Below are 27680 nucleotides of genomic sequence, written 5' to 3'. Positions count from 1 at the left end.
ATGTATAAAAAATGTCAAGTAACAGTAACACTTTCTCTGAAAGAACTAAATCAAATCACATCCACTGGATGAAAATGTAGACTCAAAAAAACAAAACAAAACCGCAGTGGTCAGTAAAATTATCCTAAACAGCTACACTGCAACCCCACTATAACGAACCCTTTTACTACGAACTTTCGCACTACGTTTGTGTCCCCTGCCTTTAGTGACAATGAGTCAGAGCCTTCAAAAAATTAAAATTACAATAAAATAAAAAACCCACACACATCACTGAGCCATGCACTCCTCTTCCCCCAGAGACAAATAAGTATTCAAGTCCACAGTCAAGTTCACAATACGTGTTAACGCTATAAAACAAAGGCTTAAATAGCCTGGCTTAGGTGTTGAGCACTAACAATTATCAAGAACGGTGAACAAAGGATAGATAAAAGGAGAAAATGACTGCTGACATCATCGGTGATTTGCAACACATGAATGAACTGAAAATTGAAGCTTGGTGACATTGACAACGATACACCGGTAACCTGTCATTTCCATAACACACAAAGAAATCATCGTCTCCGTTCGTGATCCTTTAACTCAGTCAATTAACTGTGATAGAGACCCAGACATTTAACTCATGGAAGAAAAAGCAGTTCAGGATTACAAGCTTCTTTGGCAAGTAAAACTGATGGGACACTAGTATTGTACTGTAACAGTTTGTATGTTGGGGAAATGAGGAACTGGGAGACAGGCATGACAGGTCAAGAGGCATTTTTGTTTTTAAATGTATCTTTCTGTTCACTTTTCAGTGACTTTAGGTTTAACACACACACAAACAGTGCATTGGGGAACACAGCTCTCTCTCTTGGTATTGAATACTTTCACATACCCATAATGCTTTGCACCTTGGGGGTAACCAGGCACTATATTTGTTTACTAAGTCAGATAACCTCAGTCATTTCTTCAAATTCACATGGGGAAAAATGACTTTTCCTGATTTTAAAGTTTTATAGAATACCTAAAGAGGCTAAGCGTGGAAAAGCATGGGTTAGACAGAATTCGCCGTCAAAATTTTACACCGACAGACAACACGCGACTGTGTTCTGCACACTTCAGTGGTGGAGTAAAGTTGGATGATCCAAATCATGAAGCCTACAACCCCTCTGTCTTTGTGTTTAGTCATGCAAAGTGCGAATACTGAAAAACAAGGACAAGTCAAAGAACTGAAAAGGACAACTTTATTGAAGGATCAACTCCCAAAACAAAGCACAAACGATCCACTGTCAGTAAGCTTACATGTACTTCCCTTTTTAGTGTTTGTCGGTGGATCGAATGTCGTATTTGACCCTGTAATCCTAACAGCTTCCTCTAACAGCCCAAAGATTGTCGTAATCTGGTAGCATATGAGCTCTAGGAAAATCAGAGTGAAGGAGATCAACCTCAACTTCAACTTGCTTGTGTTCCCGTGCACGAAGCGTTTTGTATTTTCTTACAGCTTTCTTGTCGTAACCAGCACCCAGCAAAAACAATTTCACTGTGGATTCTTCTATGATAAGTATTGATCCTTTGAAGCTCTTCTGTCAATCTTTTATCTTCTGCAAGTCAGTAACTGTTGGAACACCCGTGTTGACAGACAAAGAAGGCTGCCGACTGTCACCTGAAGTAGAGATGTTCAAAGCGTTCGATACGATATTTACAAGCGCCTTTTTACCGATTGGTTTCTTGACAGAAAAAGCTCTGCAGATTTCTTTAAGCTTTGGTTTAATTAGTTTTGATAATTCTTTGAGGGGTTTAGGGAGATTTAAATCTGAAAGATTATGGTCAGTGTCTGACGTAGTGTTGTTTTAGTTTGTTTATATTTTGGTTACCCCCCCAAGGCACAAAGCATTATGGGTAACATGAAAGTAGTCAGTTGGCCATCTGAATGACCCATCCATCCATTTTGGCATATCACTACAGTGACATGGCCGCTCTGATGGCTTGAGCCATCAAAGTCTTTAGGGAACATTACAGTAGTGTTTTCCCCATTGACTTCTACTGGATTATTATAGAGGTTTTCTCCTCTCAACCATTCACACTCACATTCACACCTACGGTCAATTTAGAGCCACCAATCAGCCTAACCTGCATGTCTTTGGACTGTGGGAGAAACCGGAGCACCCAGAGGAAACCCACGCAGACACGGGGGTTACATGCAAACTCCACACAGAAAGGCCCCCATCAACTGCTGGGCTCAAACCCAGAATCTTCTTGCTGTGTGCTGTGAGGCAACAGTGCTAACCACTACAACAATGTGCCGCCATGACCGACACATATACCCCTTTTCCACCAAATCAGTTCCAGGGCTGGTTTGGGGCCAGTGCTGGTGCTGGTTCACAACTTGTTCAACCTGCGAGCCAGCTGAGAACCAGTTTGCTTTTCCATAGCTCGCGGTGCTAAGGGAAGCCACATCATTACGTCGCTGTATACGTCAGGTATGTCGCTGTATACGTCAGTTACGTCGCTACGTTTGCATAAACCTTGGCGCGAATTTCGAAGCAAAAACAACACGGAAGAATGAGCAGCAGCAACAACAACAACAACAACAACAACAACAATAATAATAATAAATGACTTCGCATTTGTACAGCTGCTGCTTCTCGTCGCTTAAAAATGGCGATCTTTCGCGGTCTTGTTATTGTTGTTGGTCTTAACAACTCCACCCCCCTGCTGACGTAAGCGGTTCTTTCCTCTGGCCCAGCAGAGAGTTGGTGCTAGCCTGGAACCTGTTTTTCTGGCCCCAGAGCCAGTTCTTTGTCAGTGGAAACAGAAAACCCGGTTCCAAACTAAGCACTGGCCCCGAACCAGCCCTGGAACTGCTTTGGTGGAAAAGGGGCAATAGAGGCACATAAATACGTAGACAGCTATTAATTCTACGCAGGTGTAACTCAGCACGTTATCTGCTGGTTCAACCTGACTCCTTGCCGTTCACAGCTGACGCTCGACCACACCCTCGGTGCCACATGTACTTTTACTAACAGAAAGTTTACAATATTCGCATTATTTTTATGACATGGAAAAGATGACTTATTTCCTTTATTTTGTAAATATGTAAGTGAATTAAGCATAAATTAAACACAGCTGGTCTTGAGTGTTTGGTGTGACAAGTGGGTCCATTTCAGTATTACAAATGTTTCGGTATAAGGAACTATTTGGACGTTCCTCAAGGAGTTCATTGTAATGGGGTTGCAGTGTATTCAGTTGTAGAACTACAGCTCAGCTCCCGCACAGCTGTAATTTCAGTACCTTTTCCTTGCCTGTTCCAACACTGTATTTAAGCATGCAGCACAACGACGCAGAACTGCTGACTCCATTAACTTCAAAGTAAATCTGTGTAAGAGCTTGTATGGAACAAGCTCAATATCCTTTTATTGGATGGTGCCGTACAAACACAACAGCAAAGGGGAAAAAACAGAGAGCTGGGTGTTTCTTTTTGTGTAAGGAGAGGTAATTATACCTGAAGCGAAATCTTTTTAGACACCTCTTGGCAGCGTGCAGCACTGGCAGGCACATCAAACAGTCTTTTGAGTGTGATGCCTATAAATACATCTCGTTCATTTACTTCAGAGTTCTCCCTCCCCCCAGCATCTCTCCTTCTGTCTCACTCTCTTTTTTTTCCTCTCCTTAAAGAGTAGCTGCTGAGGCTTTGGCCGTCCTCACATAGACTGTCGAGCTAACATCTGGAACCAGATGACTAAAGCCAGTTCTGAATGAGGCAAGAAGTCGACCTGCAGACAAGTGAAGGCAAAGAGCGTATATGCTTAGGAACACACATTTAATAAAAATGTGCTGAGGCAATTTTTTATCATAATGAATAGTAGGAGCTGTGCTGAAAGCCATTCAAAGACATAAAAATAAATAAATAAATAAAAAATCAGCACCGGGATGACTAATGTACGCATAATGTGAAGCAGTGGTAGTGGAACTTACATGCTGAATTTATAAAGCTTAACATTACTCAATATTACAGTCACAATAATTTATAACTTAGTCACGCGCCATGATGTTCCATGTGTAAGCCTAATGCTTATTTCAAAGCAGAAAGTACATTTGGTTTTGGTTTTGCAGGAATGACTCACTGTGTAACTATTATTCTTTAATCATATGAGTGAAATGCAAACCTGCCCATGTCTTTTGGTCACTCAGGGAGAAGCTGGTGCATTGTGGGTGAAAGTTGCAGATGTGGGCACCCTCTGCAGCATTATGCACAGACAGCACACATCCTTGATGGCTGTAGGAAGGCCAGCACTTGTACTCCTTATTTCCAGATGTACCCATGCCTTTCAGCACAGCATAGTCTACGGAGAAAAGAGGAAAATTATGTCAGTTTTAAACTAGCCGAAAAAAATAAACATGACAGGTGATATAAAATCAAAATCAAATCAAGTTTATTTGTATAGCGCTTTTAACAATAAACATTGTCGCAAAGCAGCTTTATAGAATCTGAACGACTTAAAACATGAGCTAATTTTATCCCTAATCTATCCCCAATGAGCAAGCCTGTGGCGACGGTGGCAAGGAAAAACTCCCTCAGACGACATGAGGAAGAAACCTCGAGAGGAACCAGACTCAAAAGGGAACCCATCCTCATTTGGGCAACAACAGACAGCCTGACTATAATATTAACAGTTTTAACAGGTATAACCCTCAACTGTCCTCATGGGGCCGTCCTTCACAGGAGCGGTGCGATAAAACTCCGACCAGACACAGGGCACCAGGATGGATCAAGCAGGTCCGAGGGGCAGAAGAGGCCAGCATCTCAATCCCAGGATCAACATGTAACTCAGAGGGACAGATTGGGGGGGGGGGGGGGGAGAGAAAGAAAACACAGGTTGTTAGGTATGCCCTAAAAATGACAAGTATTAAATCTGTGTGGTAGGCTCGCAGAGACGAGAGTCTTTACATCAGGCATAACACACAACAATGGCATGTTAATATGGTAAAAAATATCATGACCTGCTCTGGCTGGATGCTTGATTGGGTGATGGGAGCACACTCCTCAGCAATGATGAGATGCAGATGGGACCCTTAGGGCTGGCCAAGACAATTCAGTTACATTTCACCAGGTCTGGGACATGCGACAGAATGTCTGACGGCCGATTCCCTGCAGGCTACGATAGCCAGTCGAGGTCTCCACCCTCTCCACCAAAAGATTTCCTGTTGACTCCATGTAACTCAGAGGGACAGATTTGGGGTGGGGGGGAGGGAAAGAAAACACAGGTTGTTAGGTATGCCCAATGTCACCTGAATAAGTAGGAGCAGTATACATATTGCACCGAGTACAAGCAGGGACTCCGGCAACTAACTATGACAGCATAACTAAAAGGAGAGAGCCAGAAGGTAACAGGCATGAGGGAGCCCCGGGACATAAAGCAGCCAGCCACTACACCGTCAACAAACTCGAGTGAGCAAGCGAGTGGGGACTGACAGCATCCATACATCCCAGTTTACCAAAACACAAAAAAAATCAGCAGATAACGCACACTCTCACGCTCTCAGCACAAGGTGTCAGAGTGTTGAGTTACTTAAATACATTCCTTTGACTTCACATGAGACGTAGTTAAACATACAGTACCAGTCAAAAGTTTGGACACACCTTCTAATTCAATGTTTTTTCTTTATTTTTATTCATTAAAAAATACACTTCATGTCTGAAAGTAATGATGGATGTTGTTTCTCTTGACGGAGTTGAGCAGTTCTTGACATAATATGGATTACTACAGTTCTGGAATAGGGCTATTTATTTAGTATTTTTTATTATTTACTATTTACTGTTTGATCTCAAACACGTTAAGAAGGCAAGAAATTGCACTAATTAACTTTTGACAAGGCACACCTGTTAATTGAAAAGCATTCCAGGTGACTAACTCATGAGTGTCATCAAGGTAAACGCTGGCTATGCTGAAGAATCTAAATATAAAACATATTTTGGGTTTTTTTCACACTTTTTTTGTTTCCATATACAGTGGATATAAAAAGTGTACACGCCCCGTTAAAATTATAGGTTTTTCTGATGTAAATAAAATGAGACCACGATAAATAATTTCAAAACCTTTCCCACCTTTAATGTGACCTATAACCTGTACAATTCAATTGAAAAACAAACAAATCTGTTAGGGGGGAAAAACATAAAAAATAAAAAACATACAATAAGCTGGTTGCATAAGTGTGCACACCCTTAAACTAATACTTTGCTGAAGCACCTTTTGATTTAATTACAGCATTCAGCCTTTTTGGGTCGGAGTCTATCAGCCTGCCACATCTAGACTTGGCAATATTTGCCCACTCGTCCTTGCAAAAGTGCTCCAAATCTGTCAGATTGCGAGGGCATGTCTTGTGCACAGCTCTCTTCAGGTCACCCCAGATTTTCAATTGGATTTAGGTCTGGGCTCTGGCTGGGCCATTCCAAAACTTTTTGGGGTCACTGTGGTGCTGAAAGATGAAATTCCTCTTCATCTTCAGCTTTCTAGCAGACACCTGAAGGTTTTGGTCCACAATTGACTGGTATTTAGAACTGTTCATAATTCCCTCCACCTTGACTAAAGCCCCTGTTCCAGCTGAAGAAAAACAACCCCAAAACATGATGCTGCCTCCACCATGCTTCACCGTGGGTATGGTGTTCTTTTGGTGATGCGTAGTGTTGGTTTTACGCCAAACATACCTTTTGGAATTGTGGCCTAAAAGTTCAACCTTGGTTTCATCAGACCATAACACATTTTCCCACATGCTTTTGGGAGAGTTGATGTATTTCTTTTTTGTTGCAAAATTTAGCCAGGCCTGGATGTTTTTCTTTGACCCTATCTCATAGTCCAGACATATGGAGAATATGGGAGATTGCTGTCACATGCAGTACACAACCAGTACTTGCCAGAAATTCCTGCAGCTCCTTCAGTGTTGCTGTCGGCCTCTTGGCAGCCTCCCTGATCAGTTTTCGTCTTGTCTTTTCATCAGTTTTAGAGGGACATCCAGTTCTCAGTAATGTCACTGTTGTCCCATGTTTTCTCCACTTATTGATGACTGTCTTCACTGTGCTCCATGGTATATCTAATACCGTGGAAATGTTTTTGTACCCTTCTCCTGACTGATACCTTTCAACAATGAGATCCCTCTGATGCTTTGTAAGCTCTCCGTGAACCCTGGCTTTTGCTGGAGGATGCAACTGAGTAAATGTCTGAACTTTATTTGGGGTTAATCAGAGTCATTTTAATTGATGGCAGGCGTGAACCCAGAAAGACTGCAGGGTATATACACCAATCTTTGAGTCAATTTACTACCATTTAATACCTTTTTTTACTACCTTCAGATTTTTTTACAACCACCACGACATCGAATTGCACCAAGTATCAATCAGAAAGATTTTGTGACATGCACATAGATTTTGTCATCCAACACTTACTTACATCATTACCATTATCCAGGAGACTCGGTTGCATATTTCGCAACAGGGCATTAGTTACAGTAACAATGTGAGGTGGGGTGGTTTGCTTCATTTAAGTGATGGAATGGTACTGGATTTAAACTTACAACCTTCTTGAAGACTGACTTCCAACCATTCGGCGACAGCTACAAATACTACAAAAGAAGAGATTTAGACAAAAATATTGCACATTTATTTAATTTCCAACCGGGAAATTAACAAAATACTTGGAGAAGCAAAAAAAAAAAAGAAAGAAAGAAAGAAAGAAAGAAAGAAAGAAAGAAAGAAAGAAAGAAAGAAAGAGAGCGAGAGAGAGAGAACCATGAAGAACCATGTTTAATCCCTGTGAGGGCTCAATCAATAAAAGTATCATTACATTTACCAACGGAGGATCTCTAGCAACTACGTGCTCAAAACCATCCTCGCTGACTAGAGAGAATCAAAATTTTATGGCAAGTGCCTCAGCTGCATAGCCTTGTCCTGGATAGTGTTGTCCATTTGCACCAATTCCTCCATTTGCACCAATTCCTCCGACAACTCTCTAGCCAAGAACGGCAACACGGGTTCATCGGTTTGAAACTTGGTCAGGAATGGGTTGAAAGATCTCGCCACAGCCAGGAAGAAGTGTAGTTTGGCGGGGATGAAAGGATCCTTCAGGGCTGCTACCAAGGTGTCATACGAGGCTGTAGAGGGGGTTGTAACTTTCTTTTTCTCTGCAGCATTCACGTAAACCTTCAGTGCAGGCCAAACTTCGATTGCTCTCTCAGCCACAGGAACATTCTCCACCCATCTATGGCCACAGAAGGCCAACGGAAAGCTGGAGGATCCAGTAACAGTGGTGTAATCCTCTCTCCTGGCAGGGACATTGTGAAAGACAAAGTGGAGTGCGCGTAATAACTTGTCCAGGTGCCACACGTTGAACCCTGCCTTCATGGCGTTGTGGAGCGTGTGCAGCCCACAGCTTCCCACAGAAATGATTTTTCCACCACCATAGAGCTCCGCATGCTCTGCCTGGAGGAGCTCCATGAACTTAAAATTCACATTGGGCCCATCCATGCCAATGGACAGCAGCTCCCTCATGTTCAGTGGTGCAACACACTCCTGTGAATGGACAAAAGAGAAAGCATCATTGCAATTATCATTCAGATACAGCTTTACTGTACATTTGATTACTTGCAATGAACACAGGTCTAGAGTCAACTAGTTGAATCTATTCTATACAGCATTTGATTAAAAAAAAAAAACAAGCAGACAAAAATGTTGTCATCAACTCAAATAGCTGCGGAATGACGTACGTCATTATAGAAACCCGAGAAAACCAGGCACTGTTCTTGTTTACATTTCAAATCCATCCGTTTCGGGCGCGTAAGAAAAATATCCCCGTAAACTCCGCTTTTCCGTTTAAAGAGCCGAAAACTCTAAGTCTAACAAATTGGCCAAGTGAATAAAGCGTGTGTAACAGAAAAGGCTTTCCGTTATGATGTCTGTCTCCACCTGCGTGCGTTTGCGCTGACCGCAGTTAACCGGGTGCAGCTGAAGTGTCAATCACCAAATTAACAAGGGGCAGCGCAAACGCACGCAGGTGGAGACAGACATCATAACGGAAAGCCTTTTCTGTTACACGTGCGTAGACAAAAAAAAAAAAAATACCGTTTAGAAACATGGCGGACGGAGTAGAAAATGCCACCAAACTTCTTTATTTGAAAAATAAAACCCTTCGTTTTACCTTTATAAAAGTGTGTAACTGATATATACCATGTGTGGAAATTATTGTTGTGTTTGGTGGTTAATTATTTTTTCATACTTATAACGTTTTGTTTTCTTAAGAACAATGGTCTCTTTTTCCAGTGTGAATTATTAATATGACCTCAACCGCATACGGACCCAGATAGCAAAAGGGCGTTGATTCGACGTTGGAATCATCGTCATGTTCTCGGGCGTTAGCTTCGTTGATGGCTTGCGAGTAAAATATTTCCAATTGATTCCAATGGATTTTCGTGAATGTCACCACATAAATAATAATAAATAAAAATAAAAACAAACAAACAAAAAAAAAAACAAGAGGGTTGACTTACCTTTACCTGATGTAACAAGTCTTCAGCCTTCCCATGACCCAAGAACTGAGACCCGAAGTATCTGGACTTAACTTCTCCATCCTCCCAATACCGGACATGGATGTCCAGCTGTTTCTTTTTGTTTGAGTGGTTGAGGCTCTCGTCGAACATAATCACAAAGTGCCCAGCCTGGCAGATGTTTTTCGTCAGCTCCTTTTTAAAAAATGCCCCGAGGCCAAATCGAATAATGTAACCAGTTTTGTCCTTTCCGCAAGTGAACGACTTGGCTACAACGGAGTCAGGGAACATGGCGCCAAATAGCTCCCCTATTCCCTGGTTCGAGTTCAGAGACTGGTGCTTTGAAGCCGTGTTAAGGCACCACAGAGTCTCCGCCCGAAGCGTGGCATTGCCTCCCAGCACAATCTTCAAGTCTTGAGTCGGGTCCACGGGTCTGGTCTGCTCGTGCAGCTGCGGTGGTGTGGCCGTTGGTATATAGCACTAGCACTAGCTGTCGAGGTGATAGACTGTTGCTGCCCACGACCGCGCATTCCCCTGATGTGTTTCTCCGACTTCATGTGCGACCTGAGCGCATTAGCCCCCATCCAATTAATATTAATGATTTTGAGGCAGGGCGGCACGGTGGTGTAGTGGTTAGCGCTGTCGCCTCACAGCAAGAAGGTCCGGGTTCGAGCCCCAGGGCCGGCGAGGGCCTTTCTGTGTGGAGTTTGCATGTTCTCCCCGTGTCCGCGTGGGTTTCCTCCGGGTGCTCCGGTTTCCCCCACAGTCCAAAGACATGCAGGTTAGGTTAACTGGTGACTCTAAATTGACCGTAGGTGTGAATGTGAGTGTGAATGGTTGTCTGTGTCTATGTGTCAGCCCTGTGATGACCTGGCGACTTGTCCAGGGTGTACCCCGCCTTTCGCCCGTAGTCAGCTGGGATAGGCTCCAGCTTGCCTGCGACCCTGTAGAAGGATAAAGCGGCTAGAGATAATGAGATGAGATGAGATTTTGAGGCATACTTTACAGTATGCCTGCCTGTCGTTCCCGACGACAGGCCTTATCCAAGCTTGAAAGCTTGGATCCCGGAGCCAGGATCGGGAAAACTTGCATTTCCCCATTTCTAAACTTTTTGCCACCCACTAGAATTCGATGAAGAGATATACTGGTTCACTTAGCACTGCTTTCCGTCTCCACTTGGACTTAGCTATGCGCACGCAGACGATTTCAGATTTCTATCGACCAATGAATACAATGCATTGATATGACGTCAATATCAAGTTCATATCACACATTCATTTTTGAAGTAGCGGCGCAAGCAAGAAAGGATTTATTTTATTTTGCCTATTTCATCAAAATGAAACCAGTCATTGTCCAAAAGAAAAAAATAATACCTATTCTTTAAAAATAATACCTTTTGACCAAATCTATCACTTTTTAAGGCCATTAAATTTTGCGTTTTTGATTTATCACTTTTTAATACTTTTTAAAACCCCGCGGACACCCTGGACTGAATGCTGTAATTAAATCAAAAGGTGCTTCAACAAAGTATTAGTTTAAGGGTGTGCACACTTATGCAACCAGCTTATTGCACGGTTTTGGTTTTTTTATGTTTTTCCCCAGAACAGATTTGTTTGTTTTTCAATTGAATTGTACAGGTTATAGGTCACATTAAAGGTGGGAAAAGTTTTGAAATTATTTATCATGGTGTAATTTTTTTAACATCAGAAAAACCTATAATTGTAATGGGGCATGTACACTTTTTATATCCACTGTATGTTATTTCATGGTTTTGATGTCTTCAGTATTGTTCTACAATGTAGAAAATAGTCAAAATACACAAAAACCTATGAATGAGTAGGGGCATCCAAACTTTTGACTGGTACTTTTGTATGTACTATGTATCTATGCGACAGAGGCAAACACCACACAAGTAGCTCTGTATCACTGACAAAGTGACAAAAAAAAAAATCTGCTTTACAAATTACACAAGCATTCAAAACGTGGCAAAATATTTTATGAGAGCTGTTGCAAACTTGTTCAGACATAACATTATGAAGGTCTGTCTCTTTAACGCCTCAGCGCTGCTCTACTCTGGCTATGTGGATGATTTAGAGAGAGAGAGAGAGAAAGAGAAACCCAATGTCCTGCAGGGGACATCACTATTTCACCAGTGCTTGAAGACATATTAAGTTACATGGTTTCTTTTTATGACAGTTTGCACATCTGCTTGAAGGTGCTGTTTGAGTTATGATTTTGACATTAAAATTAGTGCACGTCATATTCTGTGTTGCTTTAATAACCCCCTGAAATGCATTCACATTCAGCGACTGTGTTTGTCTAAAAATAATTCATGTGTATTTCATTTTCACTGCAAAAATGTCAGCGCACAAAAAAAAAAAAAAAACACAGAAAGCATATCTCAGTTGAACTCAAATCATGGAGTTTGAAATTATTTGTGTGAGGTACATCAGAATTGTGTTTTAATTCTAGCTACAAGAAACAATGCATGAGCCAGCATGTTTGGGACTAAAAAAAAAAAGATTAAAATATGCTTAATGAATGATATAATGAAGGATAGGGATAAAGTATTAGTTCAGATCAGGCTTGTAGTATTCAAGTCCAGGACTTGGACTAGAGTCGGACTTGTGCCCTAATTTTAAGGAGTCATGACTTGACTCAGATTTGAGCACTGATGACTCGGACTTGGACTTGTGCATTAACTGCATTCGGACTCGTAAATTGGAGACGAGGACTCTGATTTTTTCCTTAATTTTTTGTAACATGCCATAATCATTTGGCATAAGATATTTATATCAACATTAATTTTTACACTAATTTCATGCAAGGGAATGCACATTCACCTGTTCATACATCATCTTCAGGAACAAACTAACATTAATTGTGCTAAAATGCGTGGAGAGAAGCCCCTAGGATTGTCTGCTTTGCAATACAGATTTCTAGTGCAGTGGGAAAAAATGCACTATGTGTTCCATATGTAGAAGAACTATCGAGGAGACAATGGAGACAACCTTGAACGTCAATCATCATTTGGTAAGACTCCACCCAGAGAAGTAAGTGACAGGCTATATTTCATTGCTCTGTTGATAGCGGGGCTTGCTGACTGATGAACTAGCTAGTGTTAACCCTCTCTCATGTTATTTCCCTGTTGATAGTGGGCGGGGCTTGCATGAGGCAGTCAAGCAGTAACGTTAGTCCAACACAGTAGCAGAGACGCTTTCATATAAAGGCAGCAACAGCCAGCGTCAAATGGTGCGGTTGGAGTCTTGTTCTTGGACTCGACTCAAAATTTTCTTTAATGATTTGGACTTGACTTGGACTTGAACACTGGGGACTCGAAACTGGACTCAGACTTGAGGTTTAGTGACTCGATGACAACACTGATTCAGATGTTTAAAATCTTTTATTTTTCTGTAAAGCTGCTTTGCGGTAATGTCTGTTGTTCAATTTACAAATAAACTGACTTGACTTGATATAAGAGGATGACATTTAATACAGGCTTACCTTTAATTATAGATGAAGGTATGTTCTGTAGATGCAGCCCAGATTTGTATACATGCAAGATTTCTTCAAAGGCCTCTAGTGTTTTGTTAACACTGTGTTTCAGTTCCCCTGTGGCAAACACCAGCATTAGTGATACAATAGAAGCAGACACGTTATCTTCTAATAAAGACATGTTGTTATGATGACTGAAAGCACACACTAAGACATACTGCTCACCTGTTGTATTCATTATCTGATCCACAAGAGGTTTCAGTAGCGTTGGAGCCTGATGAGGCAGCAGATAGATGAAGAAGTATCTGGAGACACACAGCAAAGACAATCCTGAATGATGAAGTCTTCCTTCAAACAGCGTATCTTTTGACAGTCAGCCATAAAGAATACTGAGCTACACAATAATAAGCGATCCAAACAATATGCTTTACTTGATGCCCAATTACATCTCAACAAAACAGATAATCAGAACAAGCAGACTGGGTTGATAGGCTTGGTAGGGAGTCTCAGCTTTAAAACTCCCAGACACACCAGCCCTGGCAGATGCTTGTAAAGCAAACTCTATATCATCCATAAACATTACCATAAACATGGAATGTGGGCCACACTCACCTGTAAGCATTGTAGAGGTTCCTCATCTCATTGAGGCCTTGGCACACTCTGCTGCTTGAGCACGGGAAGGTGAAGTTGCGCAGCGGAAACTGCAGCAAGCAATCCGAACTTGTGCTGCATCGTGTCTCCGTTACAGTGGCATCATCCAGATCAGTCAGCTTGAGCTCACCAGACACCATGATGAACTGACGAGGCTGGAAGTCCAGCAAGGCCACAGAGCCCAGAGGAGAAAGAGACAGGTAGTGAAGAAGCCTGACCAGGCCGAGACACACCTGCAGAGTGGACAGATCAGAAGTTTTATAAGAAATCTCTAAGAACAATTGCAAATCACAAGTTAGGACAATATAACTAGCATTATTCTATCCACATTCACTGGATATGAGCAATTGCGTGCTCTGATTGGCTACTCTACTACTAAGCTATCAGCTCATATACCGTGAGTAGAGAAAAACAAAATGGCAGAGCGTGTTGCTGAGCCAACCAAGGACAAAATAAAAACTCTACTTGAACACAAAACCCCAAAACATAAAAATTTAAAAAAGCAACAAAATATGGAATAAAAGTATTTGATGTTAAGAATGTATATCTTTCTTTCTTTCTTTTTTTCAAGAATTGTTTGTTTACATTCTTTATCTTTAAGCATTAAAATTTGTTGAATTTTTTTTTAGACTTGTTCAAAAGCTCAAAGAAGTTTGAAAATTACATAACTGAAATGTCCAAGGAAGAATTAAATGCCTAAAGCTATTGTATACATCGGCACGCCAGCAACACGGCACTTTCTGAAAAAAGAACAACACGAAAGTCAATTCATGCAGCCATCAAGAGGTTTTTAAGAAGTCCGCCTAAGCAGAAATAATTTTGTCAGTTTTGTATAAAGTTTTTATTTATCGCATTTGCAAGCAATAAAAATGCCGTTTCTCAAAATCCAGTGAATGTGGATAGAAGAAGCCTATTAACAGTTATTCCACTCAATCTTGTCATACATGGCTTATAGCCAACTCGGTGCTATGCACCTTGTCAGCTATCAGCTCATGTACGACTCGATTTCATGGAATAACTGTTAATTATACAGTATTTAGGCGTGCAGACAGTAACATATGCACAGCAAGATGATCACAGGACTGGAATTGATGACTTACAGTGGCATGCAAAAGTTTGGGCACCCTTACTGAAAATGTCTGTTAATGTGAATAGTTAAGTGAGCAGAAGATGAACTGATCACCAAAAGGCATAAAGGTAAAGACGACACATTTCTTTTCAGCGTTTTCTGCAAGATTTGTGTATTATTTTTGCTTTGTACTGTACAATTGGAGAGTGAAAAAAGAAAAGGAACACCATGCAAAAGTTTGAGCACCAAAAATACATTTGAATTCTCAGGTAACTTTTACCAAGGTTCCAGACCTTAATTAGCTTATTGAGCTGTGGCTTGTTCAAATTCTTCGTTAGGAAAGGTCAGATGATGCAGATTTCAAAGCTGTATAAATTCTCTGACTCCTCAAACTTGTCTCTAAAATCAACAGCCATGGGCTCCTCTAAGCACAGGGTTTCCCCAGGTTTGACCACCATAAATTTAAGACTTTAAGACCTTTTTAAGACCACTTAAATGAGAATTAAGACCTACATCGCACCCATTATGCGGTCGTAGAACACCAGATCAATTCACAATAATGACAAATGTTTCAAGTAAAAATACTTTTATTATAAAAGTTATATACTTAAAAGTCATTATGTGCATTGCTTGTCGAATCTTCACATTCAAGACAAAAAACCAAGTCTAAACCTGGAAGAAAGGAGCACAACGTAGGGTCCACGTCATGGCCTTAAAGGTACACAGAAATGCAATAGGCATACCAACACATTAATGCCAAAGGTGTGCACTCACCAGTCAAAAAGGCAAACTGAGGGCCTCACTCGAGGCCTAAAGAACTGTCTCTGAACTAATTATGACCATGCACCCAGAGATGATACTTAAAATAAAAAAGTGATGTGGGTGTATTTTTTTTAAATAAAATATCAAAACATTCACAACACTCTAAACAGACAAACTCTTTGTCTTAGTTTCCCAGCACTTGCTTCAACCATTTTACATTTTGTACCCTTGTAAACGAGGGAGGGAGAAAGATACAGAGGGGCATAGATAGATAAGAGACGAGGGGGATAGATGGGAAGAGAAATAGAGATAGATAGATCGATAGAAAAGAGGTAAGCCGAAAGTCTCTTAAAGGTGCACGAAAATGCAATTGGCGTACCAATACATTGGTACAATGGTGTGCACTCACCAGCCAAAAAGCCAAACTGAGGGCCCAACTCAAGGCCTAAAGAACTGTCTCTGAACTAATTATGACCATGCACCCAGAGATGATAAACAGACATACTCTTTGTCTTAGTTTCCCAGCATTCAACTTGCTTCAACCATTTTACATTTTGAAGAATAAAAAGAAATGTAAATACTCCTAGTAAACAAGGGAGGGAGGGAAGACATAGATGTGGAGGTGGATAGATAAGAGACACAATGAGATAAATCCACCACTTGCCTCGTTAACGTCTTTGACCAACTCCTTCGTTATATAAGGAGCAAGACCGAATTTTGTTGTGTAAGGCGTTTTGTTTTTTCCACAGGAGAATGTTGTAGCGACTTCCGAGTCTGGGAACATAGCCTTAAAGAGTTCGCTTATGCCCTCATTCGAGCTGTACGAGTGGTGTTCCGTAATTGTTTTTAAAATCCAGAGCACCTCTGCCCGAAGTGTCGGGGTTCCACCAACACCCATCATGCCACTGCTCGGCCCTTGTGTTGTTGCTAGCCTTGCCGATGATGTCTGGCTTGGCTGATGCTGCTGACGTTCAACAGTGGTGCTAGTGCCAACTCCAGGTGTATTCGGAGATTGAACCGTGCAGAACTGAGCGATGGGCTGGTAGTGGTGGAGGGCAGATGCAATGTGCTTTGAGCTCTTCATGTGAGACTCTAAAGCGAAATGACCTATAGTGGACAACTTGAAGGACTTTCGACAAACACAGCATCTTGCTTCAACGTCATTTCCAGGAACCTCCCTCACCCAATCATGATATCTTTCATCTGAAAGCCACTGCTGATTAAAACGACACTTCCCATGCTGCGATTCACGGAGTCTCCTCTCCACCACGGACTCCGATGATTGCACTGGCGCGAAAATGTATCAATATTGTTTCTTTCTTTGTGCATACTCCAAGAAATTCACTGATGTTACGCAAAACCCACGTTTTCACATTGTAGAATAGTATGAGTAAATTTAAGACCTTTGTTTAAAAAAATTAAGACTTGGGCAAAGCAATTTAAGACTTTTTAAGGCCTTAATTTTGGAATATTAAATTTAAGACTTTAAGACTTTTAAGACCCCGCGGCTACCATGAAGCAACTCCCTCGCATTCTGAATAATAAAATAATTGATGCTCACAAAGCAGGAGAAGGCTACAAGAACGTAGCAAAGTGTTTTCAGGTAGCCGTTTCCTCAGATTGTAATGTTATCAAGGAATGGCAGTTAACAGAAACAGTGGCGATCAAGGTGAGGTCTGGAAGATGAAGACAACTTTCTGAAAGAACTGCTCATTGGATTGCTAGAAAGGCAAATAAAAACCCCTGTTTGACTGCAAAAGACCTTCAGAAAGATTTAGCAGACCCTGGAGTGGTGGTGCACTGTTCTACTATGCAGCGACACCTGAACAAATGTGACCTTCATGGGAGCGTCATCAGAAGAAAACCTTTCCTGCGTCCTAGCCACAAAATTCAGCATCTGAAGTTTGCAAATGAACATCTAAATAAGCCTGATGCATTTTGGAAACAAGTCCTGTGGACTGATAAAATCAAAATAGAACTTTTTGGCCACAATGTGCAAAGGTATGTTTGGAGAAAAAAGGGTGCCAAATTCCAGGAAAAGAACACCTCTCCAACTCTGAAGCATGGGTCAATCATGTTTTGGGGTTGTGTTGCAGCCAGTGGCACAGGGCACATTTCACTGGTCGAGGGAAGTATGGATTCAAATAAATACCAGCAAATTCTGGAAGCAAACATCACACCATCTGTAAAAAAAAGTTGAAGTTAAAAAGAGGATGGGTCCTACAATAAGACGATGATCCAAAACACACCTCAAAATCTACAATGGAATACCTCAAGAGGCACAAGCTGAAGGTTTTGCCATGGCCCTCACAGTCCCCTGACCTGAACATCATTGAAAATCTGTGGATAGATCTCAAAAAACCAGTGCATGCAAGACAGCCCAAGAAACTTGTAGAACTGGAGGCCTTTTGCAAGGACGAATGTGTGAAAATCCCCCAGGTAAGAACTGAAAGATTATTAGCTGACTACAAAAAGTGTTTACAAGCTGTGATACTTGCCAAAGGGGGTATTACTAGGTACTAACCATGCAGGGTGCCCAAACTTTTGCGTCGGGCCTTTTTCCTTTTTTGTCATTTTGAAAATGTGAAGATGAAAATAAAAAATTGTTTTTCCTTAAAATATAAAGGGAATGAGTCATCTTTAACTGTATACCTTTTGGAGATAATTTAATCTTCAACTTGCTTAACTGTTCACAGTAACAGCAGTTTTGACCAGGGGTGCCCAAACTTTTGCATACCACTGTAAGTCTGTGGCAGCGGGGGCGTGGCCAAGCGTCAGTCTGTGAATGGAGGGCGGAGTCAGGGAAGGTAAGTGGTGGAATCATTGCACCTGATGGGAATTAACCTATGCTTGTGTGTCTTCCCCAGTGACTGCGCCCTTTAAAAGGAGGAGAGCAGAGAAAGGGGGCTCTCTCCCCAACCAGAACACTTGTGTGTGTGCGTGCGTGACTGGGAATTTGAGAAAGGCTGAAAAGCAAAAAAATAAAGTTTGTTGAGAACTCAGTTCTGGCCTGCCGTGCTTCTGTGCTCCGCCCACCTGGTCGAATACCACAGTGGTGCCGAAACCCGGGAAAAGTGCAGAAGGGAACGGCCACATGGAGTCCTCCCCCTTCAAGGACCTGGTCCATGCCCTCGCCATGGCCCAACAGAGCCAGCACCAGGTGCTGATCGCCCTCCGGAAGGAGCAAGAACAATGCTTCGAAGCCCTGGTGCTGGCGCAACAGGAAGCTCGCCAGGCGTTCCAGCACCTGCTCACATCAGCGGGGGCCCTGATCACCACCGCCGCGGACCCTCCCCACCTCACCCTAATGAAGATGGGTCCGCAGGACAACCCCGAAGCCTTCCTCACTCTTTTTGAGCAGGCAGCTGAGGCGTGGGGTTGGTCGGTGGAACAGCGTGTGGCGCGCCTCCTCCCCCTGCTAACGGGCAAGGTGCAGCTGGCCGCGCTACAGCTCCCCGCCAACAGCCGGCTGGTCTACGCGGACCTCCGCAGGGCCGTCCTCCAGCTCATGGGTCGCACCCTGGAGCAGCAGCGGCAGTGCTTCCGCGCGCTATGCTTGGAAGAGGTCGGCTGGCCGTTCGCGCTTGGCCAGCAACTCCGGGACGCCTGCCGGTGGTGGCTGAGGGCTGACAACCACGATGCCGAGGGAATCATTGATCTGGTGGCACTGGAGCAATTCGTCGCCCGACTTCCGGAAGGAACCGTGGAGTGGGTCCAGTGCCATCGCCCGGCATCGCTGGATCAGGCCATCGAGCTGGCAGAGGACCATATGGCGGCCGTTCCGACAGCAGGACAGCATGTCTCCCCTTATCCCCTCTCTCTCTCCCCCTATCCCCTCTCTCTCTCTCCCATCCCCTCTCTCTCTCCCCCATCCCCTCTCTCTCTCCCCCCCCTTCTGTTCCTCGTCCTCGCCCCATTCCCCCACCACAGAGGCAGGGGCCAGCTCCACCCCAGCCAGCTGGCTGCACCCGCGGTGTCCTACCATTTCCTGCTTCCGTGTCTGTGTCTTCCCCCCCTCAGGTGAGTGATCTCCAGAACATCGGTGCAGAGAGAGAGCCTGGGCCAGTATGCTGGCACTGCGGGGAACCAGGACACCTCCAGCATCAGTGCTCGGCGATGGAGGTGCGCGTGGTGGTCCGTATCCCCGACGTGCCGGAGACCGCCCTCGATCAGGCCGGAGTGTATCGCATACCGGTGAGTATCCAAGGGGATACGTATCAGGCTTTGGTGGACTCTGGCTGTAATCAGACCTCAAGCCACCAAAGCCTGGTGCAAGACGAGGCATTGGGAACAGCACAGTTGGTGAAGGTGTTGTGTGTGCACAGGGATGTTCACAACTACCCTTTAGTGTCGGTCCATATTCTATTTCGAGGGGAGAAATTTAGAGTAAAGGCGGCGGTTAATCCTCACCTTACCCACTCGATAATTTTGGGGACTGATTGGCCGGGATTTTGGGAATTAATGACGCATTTAGTGAAGAGTGGGGCCTGCCATAGTTCAGCAGGGTAAGGTCCCGGAGTGGCATTGGCGGGAGCAGCTGTCACAGAGCCGTCTACATCATCACCGCGTCAGAGTGAGAAACAGCAGGCTCCTCCTCCCTCTCTCGGAGATTCCCTCGCAGATTTCCCGTTAGAGCAGTCGCGAGACGAGACTCTGCGGCACACGTTTGACCAAGTGAGAGTAATCGATGGTCAAATGCTCCAGCCAAACGCCACCCCGTCCTTCCCCTATTTTTCAATTATTAAGGATAGATTATACCAAGTGACACAGGACACTCAGACTAAGGAACAAATAACCCAGCTTTTAATCCCAAAGAGCCGCCAGGAATTTATATTCCCGGTGGCTCACTTTAATCCCATGGCCAGACACTTGGGGCAGGACAAGACATGAGCCCAAATAATGGCCCGGTTCTATTGGCCAGGGATTCGCGGTGATGTCTGTAGGTGGTGTACGGCGTGCCACAAATGCCAGGTAGTAAATCCTGCGGCCATCCCAAAAGCGTCTTTGCGCCCTCTGCCATTAATCGAGACCCTGTTCGAAAGAATTGGGATGGATCTCGTCGGGCCATTAGATTGGTCAACACGAGGATATCGCTTTATTTTAGTTCTGGTGGACTATGCAACGCGATATCCGGAAGCAGTGCCTCTTCGCAATATCTCAGCACGTAGTATTGCAGAAGCACTCTTCCACGTCATCTCCCGGGTCGGAATCCCCAAAGAGATTCTGACTGATCAAGGCACTACGTTTATGTCACGTACACTGCGCAAACTGTATGGGTTACTGGGAATGAAGCCTATCCGCACCAGTGTTTATCACCCACAAATGGATGGCTTAGTCGAACAGTTTAATCGCACCCTCAAAAACATAAATAGAAAATTCGTAAGCGAGGACGCACGCAACTGGGATAAATGGCTCGAGCCCGTTATTCGCAGTGCGAGAGGTCCCGCAAGCCTCCATGGGGTTCTCCTCGTTCGAATTACTATACGGGCGTAAGCCGCGTGGCATTCTGGATGTGCTAGGGGAAAATTGGGAGGAGGGACCTTCAACCAGTAAAAACAAAATTCAATACGTTATTGACCTGCGCGCCAAACTCCACACACACACACACACACACACACACACACCTAACCCTGGAGAATTTGCAGCAGGCCCAAGAACGTCAAGTCTGTCTGTATGACAGGGGCACGCGCCTTAGGGAATTCACACCGGGAGATAAAGTACTTGTGTTGTTGCCCATGTTGAGCTCTAAATTAATCGCCAGGTGGCAAGGACCCTTTGAGGTCACACGGCAAGTCGGGGACTTCGACTATGAGGTGAGGCGAACAGACAGGGGTGGGGCGCTACAGATTTACCACCTCAATCTACTAAAACTTTGGAATGAGGAGGTCCCCGTGGCATTGGTGTCGGTGGTTCCGGAGGAGGCGGAGCTGGGGCTGGAGGTTCAAAAAGGGAAATTGACATTGCCCACCGCTCCGGTCCCCTGTGGAGACCACCTCTCCCCGACCCAGCTCACGGAGGTCACCCAGTTGCAAACAGAATTTTCTGACATGTTCTCACCGCTGCCCGGTCACACCCACCTCATAGAACACCACATTGAGACACCCCCGGGGCTAGTAGTGCGCAGCCACCCTTACAGACTGCCCGAACACAAAAAAAAGGTGGTTCGGGAAGAGCTCGAGGCCATGCTTGAAATGGGCATCGTCGAGGAGTCCCATAGCGACTGGAGCAGCCCGGTGGTCTTGGTTCCCAAGGCCGACGGGTCGGTCCAGTTCTGCGTGGACTATAGGAAAGTCAACGCGGTGTCTAAGTTTGACGTGTACCTAATGCCTCGTATTGACGAGTTGCTCAATCGACTAGGCACAGCTCGTTTTTATTCGACACTGGATTTGACAAAGGGATATTGGCAGATCCCCTTGAATCCGCTCTCCCGAGAGAAAATGGCCTTTTCCACACCGTTTGGCTTACACCAGTTCGTCACACTTCCTTTTGGGCTGTTTGGGGCACCCGCTACGTTCCAGTGGCTTATGGATAGGGTCCTCCGCCCCCATGCCATCTACGCAGCCGCCTACTTGGACAAAATTATTATTTATAGTAATGACTGGCCGTGGCACATGGAACACCTAAGAGCCGTCCTTAGGTCACTGAGGCGAGCGGGTCTCACAGCCAACCCGAAGAAGTGTGCGATTGGGCGGGTGGAAGTACAGTATCTGGGTTTCCATTTGGGCAATGGGCAGGTCTCATCTCATCTCATCTCATTATCTGTAGCCGCTTTATCCTTCTACAGGGTCGCAGGCAAGCTGGAGCCTATCCCAGCTGACTACGGGCAAAAGGCGGGGTACACCCTGGACAAGTCGCCAGGTCATCACAGGGCTGACACATAGACACAGACAACCATTCACACTCACATTCACACCTATGGTCAATTTAGAGTCACCAGTTAACCTAACCTGCATGTCTTTGGACTGTGGGGGAAACCGGAGCACCCGGAGGAAACCCACGCGGACACGGGGAGAACATGCAAACTCCGCACAGAAAGGCCCTCGCCGGCCATGGGGATCGAACCCAGAACCTTCTTGCTGCAATGGGCAGGTGTATCCCCAAATTAATAAGATAGCAGCGATTGCGGCCTGCCTGAGGCCCAAGACCAAAAAGGGGGTGAGACAGCTCCTGGGGCTGGCTGGCTACTATTGTAGGTTTATACCTAATTATTTTGACGTCACCAGCCCGCTGACTGATCTCACTAAAAAGGGAGCACCAGATCCGGTCCAGTGGATGGAGCAATGCCAGCGGGCTTTCTCAGAGGTAAAGGCTGCACTGTGTGGGGGGCCACTATTACACTCCCCTGACTTTTCTCTCCTCTTTATTTTGCAGATGGACACGTCGGACAGAGGGCTGGGGGCTGTTCTGTCCCAGGAGGTGGGGGGGGGGGGAGGACCACCCAGTACTGTACGTCAGCTGGAAGCTGTCGGTCCATGAGGGCAGGTACAGCACGATTGAAAAGGAGTGCCTCGCCATCAAATGGGCGGTCCTCACCCTCCGCTACTAACTTCTGGGGTGCCCTTTCACCCTCTGTTCGGACCACACGCCCCTGCAGTGGCTCCACTGCATGAAGGATGCCAACGTGCGGATCACCCGTTGGTATCTGGCACTCCAGCCATTTAAGTTCAAGGTGGTCCACAGGCCGGGGGCACAGATGGTCATGGCGGATTTGAGTCGGCTACAGGCCGGACGGCTCCCCGGCCTGAGTCGGGCGGTGGAGGTATGTGGCAGTGGGGGCGTGGCCAAGCATCGGTCTGTGAATGGAGGGCGGAGTCAGGGAAGGTAAGTGGTGGAATCATTGCACCTGATGGGAATTAACCTGTGTTTGTGTGTCTTCCCCAGTGACCGCACCCTTTAAAAGGAGAGGAGAGCAGAGAAAGGGGGCTCTCTCCCCAACCAGAACACTTTTTTTTCTGTGTGTGTGTGTGTGTGTGTGTGTGTGTGTGCGCGCGCGCGGCTGGGAATTTGAGAAAGGCTGAAAAGCAAAAAAATAAAGAGTTTGTTGAGAACTCAGTTCTGGCCTGCCGTGCTTCTGTGCTCCACCCACCTGGTCGAATACCACAAAGTCTTCACACAAATTTCCACTTCTGTAATCATAACCATGTCCGGGAGCTAATGGGGAGCCATAAGAGCCACATGATTATTTGATCAGTCTGTAGAGAGCAACAAATGTATTATGTCCACCTTTTGTATTTTATGACAATGGAGAAGCTGAACACTGTAATAACAGAGATGGACTTTGTATGACTATCAGTTCAGTATATTCACTGAACAGACTGAACACTGAATTCTACAACCCCTTCAGGTAGAACCACTTCTCCTGAAAACCTATTTAAAAAATCAAAGTGCACTGGCACTCTGCACCTGCCTCTGATGTACTTCAATAAACCACGTCTCCTTTCCTGGAGCTGGGAATCAGATCCTCCATCTGTACCACAAACAGCCTAATACTGCTCAGTTTCACAGCTAGCTAAGATATTTGAGATGGACATCTGTCCCTCAGAGTATTTCATCAGGCTCAGATGGTTTGAAGATAGGGCTTCAGTTAAACCGAAGAATTTTCATCCACCCTTTGCCCCAGGTATGCCCTGTGGGGGGCTGTGGGTGGGAAACTCCTGATTAACACTCCATAGGAGGTAGGGGGAGGTAGTCAAGTAGAGGTTCTTACCCGAAAGCGCTCTTCCCAGGGGCTCTGCAGGAGCTGAATCATCTGCACTGGGGTTCCCTGCTCCAGCACTGCTGTGATGCCACCCACCAGGGCACTGTCCTGGCACTGACCTTTCAGCTGTAACCACAAAACAAGATAATCATTTCAAACTACAGGGCGGTATTTTAATTATACAACTCGCAGGAGAAGCACACAGGCTTTTGGAAGGAGAAGCTTTCTAAAACTAGAGTGTTTTTAAAGGAGCTTGGAATGGAAAGTTTTATTTCCTTTATTTTTAATCAATAGTAGTGAGTTAAACGTGTTAAAAGGGATAGTGAGCAGCAGAACACTGGCAGGCGATAAGTAAGCACTGATCAGTTAAATGCAAGCTGCTATTTTTCTGTTTGACATTGTTTGAAAATCGCTAAAAGATTGTAGAAATTAAAAGTTGTAAATCTGTTTTTGGTATGTTAACTGCTCAGACAACAAGGCATGCCTTATGAAAAAATAATCCATGGCAGGTTCCTATGACAAATTACCACACAAGAACATCTTGAAGTATTCCTCTTATTCCACATCAGTTTTCCAAAGATTCCATTATTTCATTTAGTAATGAATGACACATCATGCTTTTTAACCATTTATAGTAACATGTAAAACTACTAAGTTACTAATCCACGTTAGTTCCTCTTATCACTTGCATTATAACAGATACAATCATTCCTTCACTAGCTTATATATTTTTTCCTCTTACACTTTTTTTGTCATAAGACAAAAAAAAATCAACTTGTCATGTTACTAAAAAAAACAACAACTGACCATCCATAAATGTTGAATAAACATCTCCTTACAGAAAACATCACCATGTTATTATACAATATAAATACTATAGCAACACGTTTTATCCATTTATTATTAGCTTTAGATAACATAGCTCATCTGCCATATATGTCCCTGTGAAAGAGCAGTTACACTCAGAAAATAAAGTATATTATATAAGTACCTTTACAGATACAACAGCTTGTCACTGGGACAGTACCCCCTGAGGTACTTATTTGTACCCTTTATATATTGCTTGGGAACATATAAGTACCTTTTCAGCCCCTAAAAGGTACACGGTTACCCTGAGGCTGAATAATGAGCCCTAGAGGGTATTTTAACGTACTGTAGATTGTACCTTGGAGTACAGAAATTGACTCCTACTGTACCCCTATTTCTGTCAATGTAGAGTCATAAGCACGTCAGAGCTATGCTGTTACGGAAAATTAATCAACACCTTATGATCAATTAGATTCGATAATTCACCAGCACTGGGGTACAAAACAGATTATAACAGCATACTGTGTGTTATTATAGCAAACTGGTTCGCAGAATGATCCACTCCCTTTAACGAATACAGGTCATTTCGTCCAATAGCTAAGACATTTCATCCAAAGCCTTTTTCATATGCACTATCAATTTTTTTTTTAGATTTTCAGGTTCGAAAAAAAAAAAGGCATTCTCAATGGAATGGAGTGTAGTTTAACCACCACTTTATGACTGCCTACTTTTTGGTAGTTTAATCTACAGCAAAGCCTTTTATTGGATACAGGTCATTTCGTCCAATGCCATTTCGTCCAATAGTTGAGACATTTCGTCCAAAGCCTTTTTCGAAATGTCTATGGTCATTGGACGAAATGAATATCCAATACGAGGTTTTGCTGTCGATTAAACTACCAAAAAGTCATGAAGTCATTAAAATTTGCCCAGACATCTACAGCAGTAAAACTCAACATACACATGAACACAGCAGTAATATTAATCCAAAAAAACATCATCTAGGATAGATGATAGTAAAAGACAAACAGGGACCATGTTACTTCCCAGTTTGGATACATTAAGTCCATCTTGCTGATAGCACTAACATACACTAACATACTTTTACTTAAGTAGGGTTTTGAATGCAAGACTTTTACTAGTTAGTACTGGTTTATTTTCATAGTGTGGTATCTGAATACTGTCCTTCTTATACTATTACCTAGTTATCTCATAGGCTTGTACTGTTTATGAATGATTACCTTGACAATATGAGGGTGCTGTAGTCTCTGCAGCAGGAGGATCTCTTTTCTCAGTTTAAAGGACACGAGGTCCAGGCAGCCCTGCGGATCCCTGAAATCCTCCAAGCAAGCTCTCATGTCTGTCCCCTGATGGTTCACGGTTTTCAATGCCACTTGTAAACCCTGCACTAAAACCACTTTAAACACCATTTTAGTGTAACCTGCGCCGAGCAAATGCACAACTGTCAAGCCGCTCAGATCACTGCATTCAATCTCAGGTCGCAAAGCATCCAGGATTGTATCTCTTACTGCGCCTGCGCTGGGAAAAGTCGACTGTATTGCTAATGATCGATGCCCATGATTTAAGGTGTAAAACGGTGCAATCTCCTGCTGTCTCTCTCTCATCTGCTGAAGTAAGTCCGTGTTCAGAGCAGTAAACTCCCCAAAACTCCCTCTGAGACCGAAGTGCCATTTCTTTACAAGCACCGTTAAGCAAATAATCACTAAAGCGAGAAATGAAAGGGTAAAATATTGTTTTCTCAAGCAAGACATGATTAGTTATTATAGTCACTGTAAGAACTGTCCTTATTCAGCCCGCTCATGCTTCCCACTCTGGGCACTGAGTGTTTACTGTGGACTGATCATGTGTCCCCTCATTGTAGCAGGAGTTTAAGGAAACGCCCAGTGGGCGTGACTCTATATGTTCGCCCCTCCCATGGTTAAGATGTCTGCCTGCACAAATACAGCGCACGTGCCCCAAAATAATGCTATTTTTTTCTTTTAATCAGTCATAAATGCACTATATATACATATCCATATTGTGGTATCCTGACTGAAATGTATTACATGCACTACCACCCCACACCACCAGGTGTTATGGTGGATCCTTTAGAACAGGGGCGATTTCTCAGAGACAACAAGGGAAGCCGAGCTTCCCCTAAAATTCTCTCCCCAAACTGCGGCATCTATGACGTTGAATTCTCATTAAAACAATAACTTGCATAACATAATATATGCCCAAGATTGTATTTACGTTCATAACTATCCTGTAACTTATTTGAGTGATGTCTGACGAACTTGCAGTTTGCTACGAGAATCACCTTTGCTGCCAGGCTGTAACCAGCGTTGCCAGATACTGCTGACGTTTTCCAGCCAAAATATGTTCAAAACCCGCCAAAATGCACATAAAACCGCCCAATCTGGCAACACTGGCTGTAACCTTTCTTATTTCAATGGGCTCTATGCGCTGGCAGCCGGGTATCCGTTGCAGTCTATGAGAGGGCTCTGAACAGCCAATTTCGGCTAGTTGTTATTGGTTAAAATCGACAAAATCGTCACTTCCAGGGAAGCCGGGCTTCTCTGGGACTAACGAGACAGTGGGAGGGACAAGAAGCCGGGCTGATGAAGGATTATTGGAGGTAGTGTTTGAAAGACATGAGGAGGGCGGGCTCTGTACTTCGGCGTCAGCGAG

The 27680-nt window shown here is 44.0% G+C and overlaps 1 protein-coding gene across 1 annotated transcript; it reads right to left on the bottom strand.

Annotated features, from left to right (window-relative positions):
• On the bottom strand, nt 1–26818 carry pkdccb (protein kinase domain containing, cytoplasmic b). Its single transcript, XM_060934070.1, has 7 exons — nt 26231–26818; nt 24195–24311; nt 13618–13889; nt 13231–13310; nt 13015–13122; nt 4143–4319; nt 1–3749 (listed from the first exon to the last, which is right to left on the bottom strand). The coding sequence occupies exons 1-7, from the start codon at nt 26759–26761 to the stop codon at nt 3646–3648; spliced, it is 1389 nt and encodes a 462-aa protein (XP_060790053.1). The 5' UTR covers nt 26762–26818; the 3' UTR covers nt 1–3645.
• Nucleotides 26819–27680: the final 862 nt, after the last annotated feature.

This window comes from Neoarius graeffei, chromosome 11, assembly GCF_027579695.1.
Source record: "Neoarius graeffei isolate fNeoGra1 chromosome 11, fNeoGra1.pri, whole genome shotgun sequence".
Taxonomy (NCBI): Eukaryota; Metazoa; Chordata; class Actinopteri; order Siluriformes; family Ariidae; genus Neoarius; species Neoarius graeffei.
Note: the sequence above shows the minus strand (reverse complement) of the source record. Positions and strands in the feature narration are given on the sequence as shown.